General features: G+C 39.4%; 1 protein-coding gene across 1 annotated transcript in view; it reads right to left on the reverse strand.

The window, feature by feature from the left end:
- Window positions 1-13,253, reverse strand: part of ell (elongation factor RNA polymerase II) — a 35,107-nt gene that overhangs the window by 19,724 nt on the left and 2,130 nt on the right. Inside the window, exon 2 of the mRNA XM_058638853.1 lies at window positions 1,567-1,611. Coding sequence (XP_058494836.1) covers window positions 1,567-1,611 — 45 coding nt within the window. The remainder of the gene's footprint in view (window positions 1-1,566; window positions 1,612-13,253) is intronic.

Consider the following 13,253-nt stretch of genomic DNA (forward strand, 5'->3'; position numbering starts at 1 on the left):
CAGTTAAAAATCCTGAAGACAATCATTAATCTCCAACATTTAGTAAGGACATTTCTAAATCTCAATAGTTATTGTAGTGCTCATTATCATCCTCATTATAAAAACTTAAAAATTGCAATGGGAAGCACTGTATAAGTATTCTCAATGGATTAAAAACATGTTTTTGTTGACACACGTAAGCACCCTTAACTAACTGGTTAACTGGTTATAGTTAAGGTTAGGGATAATGTTTTGTTTAGGCTGTCTAAGCTGCGCAAAGGTGTGTGTGTGCATCTCAGTGGTAACAGTGGTTTGGGACCAACATTTACACAAACAGCTTAGCATGACAACATTTTAGACATTGATGGATAACCAGCACAATACTACACTACATGACGCAGGCCACTGGACGTCTTGTCCAACTCAACCGTGAAGTACAGATGAGCAAATATGCATGTCAGACTGGGCAGGCTCACACTTGAAGGCTCCCTATTTTGCCCAGGGAGGAAGCATCTGCTTACATAAAAAAAATCTTGTGAGCATGAGAATGTTTATTTTATTTGAATGTGTAGAGTTAACTGTGGAACTCTTGTAGAATTTTGTCATAAACAAGCACATACCAGCTACCAGCCAGAGACACAGCTACTTGCGTTCAATGAAATAAAGTACCAGTCAAAATTTTAGACACAAAAGTGTGTACTGTACATCCAAGTTGATAGTTAGTTAATTTAGTCCATCTTGAAAATGTAACAGGTAGGCTAACCTAAGCTTGACAACTAACTGCAGCATTCACTTGACTTGCTGAAGTTCATACTGCTGAAAGAGAATTGTTTCCTTCCTATCAGCAATATCAAGCTTGTACCCATATGATCCAGCAAAAAATATCAAATCATCTATCAACAGGGCAACAGTTAAGATATCTGAAGTTACATTACAGTACTAGTTCTAGAGTGGATGAAGAGGATTAATGCTTTAAGAGCAAAGACCATCAGTCCTGTTTCCTACATGTCCAGTAATACAACATGTAGAGCCCACAGACTGCATGTGATGCAGTTAGAACTAAATAAAGCAGATCTCACAGCAGATAGCAGAACACCATTTGCCTGAACATCTCTCTGTGAATATACTGCACTGACATCAGGCACTGGTGACAGTACAAGACAGGTTGTTTTAGTAGTTAGCACTAGGGAAATGGCCTAAAATTAAAAAGGCATTTCAATTTCAGCGTTATGAGCACTGCTGCATCCCCTCTGTGCACAGCCTCTGCTAAATTAAATAATTTGTCGATAAAAACTCTTGGTAACTTCTGCAGACACCGACTGCAGACCTTCTCTGCATCTCTGGCAGACAGCTTACCGGAAATACTCAGGCTGGATTATTGAAAACCAGGAAGTGACCATGCTAATAGTCAATTCAGAACAGCTGCACCAGCACATCACTTGTCACTCCCTTAATCAGACACTATCTCATGGCATTTGGGGGAACAACATTGCTTGCAGTTCACCGTGTTACCCAATACAAATCCTATTTTTTTACACAGTAAATGAAACGTTCACATATATTTGGAGAAGATAGTAAGGATCTTACCCCTTGATTTCCATTAAATCTGATCAACGGTTGTAATGACAGCACCTGTAAAAGACAAAGGTAAAGGTTAAAAGTTAAAGCAGACAATGAATAACTATTATTTACTTCTGTCATTTAACAAAATCCACTTACAAACGGTATACATCTACGAGAAAGGCTCATGAAAAATGAAGATACATTTGTATCTTTACATTTGGTAAGGTTTACACACAAACACAGGCATGGTCAAAACATTGTCAATCGCATACCACATTTTATATCTAGGGTCAATTTTGACTTTGCCTTCAAATGAATCATCTAAATATCAAAGGTCCTTGACACAGGGCCACTACCTTCAATGAAACTACTTTAAGTCCTGTTCTGTTGCATTCATTATTCATTTCATTATTTATTTTATTTTCATTTGTCTAGAGCTGCCATCAGTTTATAGCTATAACATTTGCCACATTTGTTTTCAGTTTTCACATTTGCATGGAAACTCCATGGAGTTTGCATGTTCTCCCCATGTGTGTATGGGTTTTCTCCGGTTTCCTCCCACGGTCCAAAAACTTGCACAGGTTAATTGAACACTCTAATTTTCCCATAGGTGTGAGCGTGAGAGTGAATGGTTGTTCGTCTTTGTATGTTGGCCCTGCGATGGACTGGTGACCTGTCCAGGGTGTGACCCCGGCCTTTGTCCCGTGTCAGCTGGAAATGACTCCAGCTCCCCGCGACCCTCATGTGGAGGATAAAGCGGTAGACAATGAATGAATGGCACGGCAGCAGTTTCATTCCCCTAAGTGAAAAATTGTGCAGAGGGGAAGTGACTAAGGGAAAAACAAAGTTTAATGTATTTCCAGTTGAGGGAAGAGCAGCTTCATAGTGGTTCAATTCTCCTTCAACTGGATCAACCGACTAACATTTCACCAACTGTGGGAACTTAACATTTATGGATATCAAATGGGAAGTCATTAGTTTTTCCTCCTTAATGCTGCTTTAACGGATCAAATGGGATCAAGTGAGTGACAAAAGTTCAAAAGAGGACAATCCTATTAAAAGACACAAGTGCTTTGTATTCTTGCTTGGTCCTGAGCCCAAGATATGCAGCATGCCTCAAAGACTGGTGAGCTTCTGTTCTCCGTGTGATTTTACCAACAATCTTAAAACCCTCCCTCAAAAGTTTGGCCACTTGCAACAATCAAAACATAAAAAGGGTGTTTTAATGTTGTACAGTACAGTGCAAACAGCTCAGGGCCTCACCAGGTCTTTTACATTCTGTGATCAATGGCATTTGCAGACCTCGCTCATCATTTCTCCAGTGGCAACTCTGTGAATAAGGTTGATATCTGGCTTAAAATATGAAATTTAAAATGTAGCAAGAAATCACCTGAAACAGTGATATATGAACTGAAAAAAAATATTTGAAAAGGAATTTATAGTGCTGAGCCACATCATTAAAAATGGATACCTGGTTTCAACGTCATAGCTGATCAAAGAATAACAGACCAACAGAGGCTTTATGCAAGTAAAGCTTTAAAGTATGAGCTTTATATACACTTCACTACAATGGCCATTGTTGTATTGTGGATAATGCAGACCTTTTTTCCTACTCTTTCCCCTTTATTTAATACCCCACATGAAATCCTACAGATTATGAGTTTTCAGGATCTTAACTAGGTGCGAGGGGCAATTAAACATTATATAAAGTGCAATGAGAGCACAAACATCCCCGGCAAAGATTAAAATCTGGATCTGCAGCTACTTTCACCTGTTCCTGTACATTAGCAATCTTTAAGTGTGATTTGAATGTGTGACATCTGGATAATTTCCCTGAGATATTTAAGTTAATGGTTAAAATTGCCCTGTGTAGTAATGTTTCAAGAAAAATAATCCTGCGTCCAAATAAATGATCAGATTATAGCCAGATTACCATCAGTGATTGTGAGTCAAGTGGCATAAATGAAACATCAGAATACCCTAATACCTAAACTCAGCAAATATATTTAGCAGCCACCTATTTCTGATAAAATGGCACCCATACATACAGGGTCAGCAGATGATGTAATTGGGGCCATTGGGTCATTAAAAAAAACACTGACATCAGGCAAATTTATCAACTATTTTAAGTAATGCTGTTTTGTGAAAAGCAAATATGAGGCTTTTAGTGTTTGTAAACTTGTTTCACCAGGTTTAGGACAAGTTAAGCCATTATCAAGTCTTCTTTGATAATAAATTAAATGTATGCCCTGCACAGCTTGGCTCAAAACTAGTATTAACATCCTTTAATCTGATGTTAAGATCCAACTCTATCTGGTTACACCGGACATTAAAATGGGCCCTTGACGCGTCTCCTGTCACCAATTTTAATCTGATATCACTTTGACACCCCACACACAGACGTCATTTGTGTTTACGAAGGAACTATACACTTTGAAGACGTCTATGTTGTCAGTGAGTTTGTGTGCGTGAGAGAGAAGAAGAGGGAATTGGTGCACTACACACATATGGAATGAGAATTCAACAATTCAAAGAGAACAAGTGCAGAGATCAGCATTAATAAATCAAAGTATGAGCCCAACAGAGTGTAAAAATACTGTCTGAGGACATTAGCTTAATGGGTGGTCTTTTAGTGCTACCAGGTCAACCTTTTCGCATCCATACATGCAAAGAGCAAGTGACCACATGCATCCCCCTGTCTGACCCACCACTAAAATAGGGTCTAGATCAGATCTGAAGAGGACACCAGGTTTGAAAACAGGATGGACCGTCACAGAAATTAGGGCAGACATTCATCTTCCTAGGTCTTCTGCTAAGACATGACGGTCATGATTTAAAGGCCACCATCTGAATTATTTTTACTACAGCCAAAGATGGTTTGGGTTTAACCTAAGCTCTGAAGAGTCAAAGCCCATCCAGGATCCCCAGACCTTTCATGGAGCCACACTCCCTGGTTTAACCCTGCAGTGTTGAATACAGTACCGGTTTTAGCACTCCCACCCTGCACCCTCCCCCTCCCCCATTCCAGCACTGCCAACATAGTGCTACCCTCAGCCTGTTCATTTGAATGGGCTGCTGACATGTCACTATTTTCTGGGACCTGAGCCCAGAATGTTCCACAGAGCAAACCTTAGGGACACAGTACGGGTCCTGGCCATGGGTCGATGACAAAGCTATGGATGTCCTCACACATTGCCTTACAGAAAGAGAATGGGCATTGACTTGACACAGTATGAACTTGTAGCCAAGTAGCCAGTGATAAAATGGACCTGATGAAAATGCTTTTCCAAGTGCTTCCTAGTACATAAAACCTTACCTTCGACTGCAGGCTGCCCTGCAGTATTAAGCAACTATTGAGCAAATGGAAGTAAGACTAAACCAATATGGACCCACATGATATTTGGGCACAATTTTGTTTAACATAAATTGATGTAACATACAATCTTTAACTTATTAGTGGTCATAATTAGGGCGGCTGTGGTTATTACGGTAGCACATTTATGCGGTCTTGTCAAACCTACTGCAGAGCCACACTTTTTTTATTATTTGCCCTGTCAATTTCTGTTGTCAGCCAAGAGGACAGTGGTTTGATATGACAGGAGGGAGTGCTCTGTCATATCTCTGTCTCTGTCCTGAAGTCTGCATCAATTTAATTCTGCTCAGCTACAATTGTTTCATGTGTGTTTTCTTAGTTCAAGACCACATGGGTCTTAAGAAACATGATGCATTCAGAGGGTCAGTTACACTGCACGTCTGGGAAAACGAGCAGTGACCAAGCAACAGCGCTTCAGAAATAAACTAAGTGCGGCTCCATGGCAGTTAATATCACAGCGGTATGAACAACAAATTAATGTGGTAAGTTATCTATTCATGGTTAAATCAACCTGAATTTCTTGTTGTCTGAGTTTAGTCATTAAAAATGACCAACGTGAACTTATATTCTCATACAGTGTTGCCCATGTTGCATTGCCAAAGGATTTCTTTGCTTTGGATGCATTCAGAAATAGCCATGTCCAAATCCCTATGGGTATGGCACCCAAATTGTCAGGTGTTAAGTTACATAACTGTCACACTGATGAGATGTTCCACCTGTCTAGTATTACAGAGGTGCAAAGATCACTTTGTGCCATGCACTGTGCAAGGGTGAAATAGTACGTAGTGTCCCTACACTCAATACTCAGCGTGCATGCATCATTGCTGAGACTGGCCCGTGCATGAAATGTTGATTAATACACTTCTTCTTAAAAATAGCCCTGGCAGAAGAGTGTCAGGTGACAATTTTAGGCTTAATTGAACCTACTGGGTGGTGTATGTGGTGCACACTCATAAAATTGTTTACCATCTGATGAGCACCGTGCTACCATTGATCACATGCTGCCATTTCATGCACACACTTCTCTTTTTATGCATCATGCCTTTGTTGGAAAGGGTGTTTGGGTGGTTATGCATTACAATTATTATTAATTATTATATTGAATGATAATATCCAACTTGTGTTTCAAGAACTAACAGGTTTTCAACAATGCAACAGGGACACTGTGCTTCAGTCTTAAAAGTGAGTGTGCACTGAGACACAGGAAATCTAACTGTATCACTTTTCAAAACTTGAACAACACTCCTTTCAGACTTCTTGTAATCAGGGACCTTAACAAAAAGTGATGTGAAAGTGATGACTCAGTATGCATTTGTAGCAGAGTTGTAGTTTGCTAGATATGTTCAAAGGCTTTACTATTTTGTACTACATATATAAAAACATCTTAGCTTAGGTGGACATTTTCTGGCATTATGATAGGCTTTGAACAACAGAAAATACAGACAGACGCTAGGTATGGTTGCTCTAAAACTGCCCGTTTTGAGGTCATCATATTTTCATCAGTGGCCAACTAAACCTAGTATAAAATCTTTCACCCAGTAACATGATAAAACACTTATGCAATAGGTTGATATTAGGTTAAGTAGATATAAGTGCCATGTTCTATACATCTCCAGTGAGGAAAATGTGTAAATGTGTGACCAGTGGCTTCAGTTAATCTTGCAATACTACCTCTGGGTCATGACCTTAGTCGTGCTGCCAGAATAGTTCAGTGCTACATAACTTAAACCGGTTTTGCAATACTGTCATACAAAAGTGTATGTATTCTCACAGTTGTTTGAAACTCAGTTCAAAAACAGGTCAATGTATATAGAAAGTTGTGTTTTCCTAGTACCTTAGTTTATGACCATGCAAAATTACCATCACTGCGCAGACAACACTGGCAAATTCGGAAAGAAAACAATAATTGGTTGCATGATTCGAGTACAGAAGCAAAAACAGAAATCTTCGAAGACTGAGATGAGGTTCTTTCAACAAAGTTTTAATTACTGCAGTACCTTTCAGGTATTAAATCAGAGTTGATTAAGTAAGAGGCCACTGATTTGTCACTATCCAGTGAGTAACCCAACATAATTTCAGTAACATGTATTAAAACAGCTATATGCAACCATTTCCTCTACCTCTTGTACACTTGATCCTGTTTACAAGCATCAAATTGCTCCAATATTGGTCAAAAAGCACAGACACCAGCAACTGTGTTTGTTGACCAAAGACCAATTCATGACCTATGCTCTGATTGATCTCTTGCAAATGACACAGCAGGTCACGGAGTCAGCCGTGTGTCATGACAAGGATGACATAGTCATTTGTGGCAACACTGCAACAGGACAGAGGAACACTATGACATTTAAAGTCATATTTGGCCTTAGTGGTGATGGTCATCCCTTGCAGTGCCCCGTGATCTGTTGAAACTGGGGAGTCAGCATTCCTTAAATAACCATGGCACTGGAACAGGGTGACCAGCTTCAAGCAACAAAATCCCCACCCAGTCTCTATTACTTCCCATACCATTCCCATAGGGGTTAAGACAGAGGGGTAAGCTGGGAGCCAGGGGAAAAACAAAACTGCCTCAATGTAAACTGACCTCCTAATGAAACCCATACTCCATCGCCACAAGTACTAAACTCAGGATTGATCATCAGCTACACAAACAATCTCTTATATTTCACCAAAAACAAAATAACCCCATTATTTAAAACCTGGATAGCTCTTAGATACTAGACTCTGGAAAGGGATGTCAATGTTTCATCTATTAGATAAGATAAATACCAATAATCAAAAGCTTCCAAAGTGCAAGCTGAGTGGATCAGTGCACCACACTTATCATAATGGAATCAGTGTCCTTTCATCATCCCAACAGTCATCCAACAATACCGTACATTCCAAGCGAGACCTAAGTCAATTATAAACAACTCATTTAAGTATTTTTCAGCCACTCAACAACACGCCAGGGGCCTACTATCAACAGTAAATATGCAAACATTCCCACAACTCTCCATTTCGTGCTTCCATGCACACGTCGGATGTACAACAATAAATGACTTGGGGCCAGGGGCCTCATTTATAAAACTGTGCGTTGGCACACCTGAAAAGTTACGTCCACACACAATCAACTCACAATTCAGCACAGCATTTGCAAGCTGTAGCCATAGTTGCCCATATACAGTATAGGCAAACGAATGCCCCACTTTAATATTCATTGATTGTGAGTGATGGGTAAGACATGGCAAATGCAGAGGGAAGAAGAGGAATTTCACATATTGAGAAATCAAGGCACAGAAAAACTTTTATTTGGTGGACAGTGTCCTCATCACTAACATCTTTTGTGCTTACGCAAGCTTTACAAATGAGGCCCCAGATCATACTCCACCTCCACAGAGGTCCGCGTGACATTCATTTTATCATCCACCCATTTTGGGACAAATGTACAAAACAAAACAAAAACAACCCACATCTCAAGTTTGAGTCTGTGCGGATCATACTCGCCAACTGCGCAAGCTACCGGTAAATCTGATGGTTACTTCCTTCCTTTTTTATCTCCTTTAACTTCCTTGAGATTATGTGAAGTAGTCTGCTTGTACACAAGAGATGTACAATTCGGAGCTCAAAGATTACAAGGACACACAAGGACACACAAATGAGGGCGAACCCCTAGTGAGAAATGTGCGCTACTGGAAAGGAATGCGACATCGCGTATACACGTGTGGAACGCTACACTGACGTGGACCCTCATAAATATACTTACCGTGTTCCTGAAACGTGGTAAGTATACTTATGAGGGTCCATGTCACAGAAAAACAATGTTTATGTCTATGGATGCACCATAAGGGTTTGTTGATTTATTTGGACAGTATTTAACAGAGAGGACACTGATCTCTCCCACCAAAATGGTTTATGTGCAGTCTGATTGAGCTCAATACAATTTCATATGAATTTAATTTCTTACAAAAGACATTTACTTACTGGACAGTTTTCTCTGTTAATCCGACATGGCGTTGTAAATACAGGGTTTGTACTGTTGCTGAAGCACAGAGAGCCGATCTCACCCAAGAAATCAGTGCAACCACTCATTTTTTTAACATCAACTTTAACGTTTGAACTGTTATTCCTGCCACTGAGCAGGCCTAAGAGTCTGCTGAATTTAAAGCAAGTCTGATTCTCTAATAGTATTTCATTTTCAACTACAATACCAATCATAGGGCTTAAAGTTTTCAGGCATGTCATTTTATTCAATGCTTTAATTTTGTGACAGAGCACCGCAGCGTGATGTCTCGGCAAATATGAACGATGCAAATACATAGAATAAAACAATCACAATTTAAATGTGAGCAAACTATTTACAAGAAATTAAACTGAATCTACAGGGACTTGAACTTGCCGCAGAGGTGAATGCCGTTTGGTGTCGTTCTCTTGGGAACGTTTTAAAGCTGTGGGCTGAAGGCTGAAACCGCGCTCTGCTGCCACACTTTAGACTGGAATCACCATCGCCACTTCAACTAGAGTTTTAAAGTCAGGGAATATTTCTCCAAGGGAAGTGATCACAAGTCGGCAAGATTATCTGAATGTGGGATTTTCCGATCCTGCAAGCACTTGCTTCATTGGGAGGACATTTGGCAGCATCCGCTGCTTCTGTACCAGCAGCAAACTGCAGCATCACAGACTTGCTCCAAGGCCTCCAGGCTGTAGCTCTTCAATAAGTGATCAGCATACGGATAGCGGCTTTTGATAGATGTAGTTATCTGCATGATGCACGAAATGGAAAAGCCCTGTGCGTTTACCTGTGGCAGTATGTTTAATTGCTGGCGCCACTGTTACAGAAGATCTGCATGTGGTTTTGTGGGGGTGTTGTGTGTGAATTATTTGAAGTTACGTTGGATCGCAGTATACCCAGTAAATCAACATGAACAGGTTTTAAATGTTTGAGTTTGAATTATCATCTAAGACTGTATTGCAGAGTTGCACTGTGTGGTCATATTAAATAAAAGTGCATTAATGCAACTACTGGACTACATTTTTATGTAAACATTAATATTTTAAAAATGATGGAAAGAGAGATCTAAAATTTGCACAATTTACAGCATTAGTTCTGTGAAAATCAGTTTCGTATCCAAGCAAAACTGGTATGAAAAAAAAAACCTGATACAGAATTAAATCGAATCAGGACCTCGTGAATCAGAGTCTAATCGATTCAGGAATTCAGCAGTGAAAACCGCCCCTATAAAATGCTGCACAACATGCTGACTTGGCATGTGAGCATGAATTAATGCATGTGTTAATTTCTGTGCACAAGCACTTTCCAAACTTGAGAATGCCATTTTCAATTATCTCAGGTATAAAAGACTGCACAGCTTTAACACATAAGACTTTGTTTGGCTGGTTTTGGCATCATTTAACATGCTGTAGAATGCATCATATCGCTCAAACTATTTTTTTTACATTCCACAGTTTAGAATGTGATTGCAACACATAATAAAGTGCTCACCACAAAATGCGTGCCACAACTGTGATGTAGGTCTTTAAGAATGTAACATTCCTACTTCTGGGCTACAATCACCAATCCATCAGACCACCACAAGACAAAAACAGTGATTTGGGCCAACAGAAACATTTCACATTCAAATGGAACTACTCATCTCGTATAATACTGCAGTGTCAGCACATGAGAGATTTTTTGTCACCTCTTACGCATGCTTTCTTGGGTTGCCCATCAATGTTATTTTTATACTTGAGACATAGATCCAATTTTTATTTCAGCAATGCAGTTTATATTTTGTGTCCAGCACACACCGTGGTGTGAGAACCCTAGTACATTGTGACTGTTCTTATAATACAGAAAAGGAAATGTGTGAGAGAACTTCTGAATAATAACGTGTTTTCCGATAACACTTTTAAAAAAAACTTTTATCAGCACTCTGTAACTTCCAGTTTGATGATGCTCAAGTACCTTTACTTATTTCCTTGCTGATGTCACAGACCAAAAAAGGGCTGCTAGTCCTACAGCAGTGGCTCTGGTTCACTCTGTCCTCAGACGACCAAGAGAGGAACCAGCTGACAGTCACGTCTCATACAGGAAGCTCACTACCACTTGATGACTGTTGTACGACAAAAACACAATGAAAGTGTTTTCTGTTTTTAATAACAACGTTAGTGCAGAACATTGGCGGAGTAGCATTATATAGTTTTTGGGACGCTTATATTAAATGAGGTCATGTTTTTGATCTGCAATGCAACATAACTTTACAATGAGTCTATTGACAATTACAAATGTGCTGTTTTTGGTGTATACATATTTTGTTGCTTGCTGGAGTCTGCAATTTATCAAAGCTACTATACTGTATAGCACACTGGCCTGGAACAGCCTCGATGAAAGTAAGTGATCCAGGGAATCTCCATACTTTCTCACACAGCATCAAAACCAAGGTCATTAAACATTACCAACTTTGCCTAAGACCACCACAGCACAACTTTTACATTAGAAGGCATGCGTCATTCTGTAGCTCTCTTCCTCTTCCTTTTCTGAATTTCCAGCTCATCTCTATTGTTGGGTGCCAGCCAGAGTCTGGCTCCCCTAAAACATACCCATACCACAATTGAAAGCGATGCAAGTTTGGGGTGGTGGCATATGAGCTATGATAAGTAATTAATGTGATTGATGTATGTTACGCAATTTACCTAGTTGCTAAATTGGTCTGAACTTGAAAGGTGAGAACATCACAGATAGAATCCTTCTGATGACCGAGTTTGTCAGTTGGCTTATATAATTCATGACCTTATGTGAAAAGAGAAAAACACTAATACTAGTATCTCACTAGATTTTGAGAGATATCTTTTGTCAATCTGTGTTTGAAAGAAATGTGGCCTGTCTTAGTCTAGATTTAAGGGGGGAAATCCAATAATCTCTGCCCAAATGTTATTATTTTATAATTAATAGATTGAGAAATATTTGACTTTTCCTTACATTTTTGTCACATTAAAATATAAATGAGACCAATGCCACATGGTGAGTTTAATGTATGCTGCTCATCATCTGTCATTAATGTTACTGAGGCACAACAAAAGCTGTTCCTCCACCACAGTGGCTTAATGCACATAATTCAGGAAAGAAAATACTGTCATATCACCAATTAGACTTTCTGTTCCAGTGATTTCAGCAAACAATAGCCAAACCAGTTCAAACCACCACATTTGAGAACAGATATCCCACTGACCACAGATCCTGCTCGCTACCCCAAAATGTCATCTGAACAATGGTACAAAGTAAGGTGCAACATACCCAAAATAATACAGCATGTGTGAATAAATCTACTGCTTTTGGAAACTCACTATGAAATAAGCACTTGCTTCTATGCCAAACATGCAGTATTCTTAATTAGTTTTTTAAAGTTTGAACTTAAATGGCAGGTCAAATGTTATGCGCCAAGCAAACTGAATTAAAAAACAATGAGATAACGTTATATAATGGCAGATATTAACATGATTTTAAAAACTTGCTACTTCAGTCCCTAATGTTTGAAACTGCAAGGCCCTCACTTTTCAGTTTGAATGCATCCCCAACCAGAGAAAGTAGTAATGGGGAACAAGTATGCATCACTTTAACGCTACACAGAGGTGGCAGGCCTGGTGCCTGGTGTTGGAGTTGGCAATCAGAGGTTAGCAGAGCATTGTCTATCATTGCAGACTTTATAGCAAGAGCTGCTAATGTTGCTAACAGGATAGCGATGGTATGTCGGTCAGCCTTTGCCTGGCAAAAAACACCCGGTTGTCCAAGAGCTCTAGGAAGTGTGCCGTTTACGCTTAAGACATAAACATGATTTGATTGGCAAACTGCCACAATGGAAACACAATGCAGCCCAGCAATGCGTGACACCATCCAGTTCAAAGTGAATAAGAAGTGTTTAACTTGATGCCTCCACCGTGTATCTGTGAGTCTCAAAGCCAAACCCTGAACACAGAGGCATTTGGTTTTTCTGTCCGATCCCAACACAAGCCCGATACAGCTAATCTAAGACGTACTGAGTTTATGTTACTGTTACCATGGTTGCAGCTTGTTTTTCCCTTTTAAATAGATAAAAACAGAATAAATGACCATTAATCTGCACAAAGAGCTCAAATAAAAATATAATATAATAAAGTATATCTGGTTTATAATGAAATCATAATTTTTTTTCTTATTCATTGGATATAAAGTTGCATAAGGTAGTAATTTATCATGACCATGTACCAGTAAAACAATAGTACACAAGGTTAGGCAGCATTTGACCCTTCAAAGAAGGCCCTGGTTCTAATATCAACTCCTCACAGACAGATGTTGGTGGCATACATTTATTTTCCTCTTTGC

The sequence above is a fragment of the Solea solea genome, chromosome 9, assembly GCF_958295425.1.
Source record: "Solea solea chromosome 9, fSolSol10.1, whole genome shotgun sequence".
NCBI lineage: Eukaryota > Metazoa > Chordata > Actinopteri > Pleuronectiformes > Soleidae > Solea > Solea solea.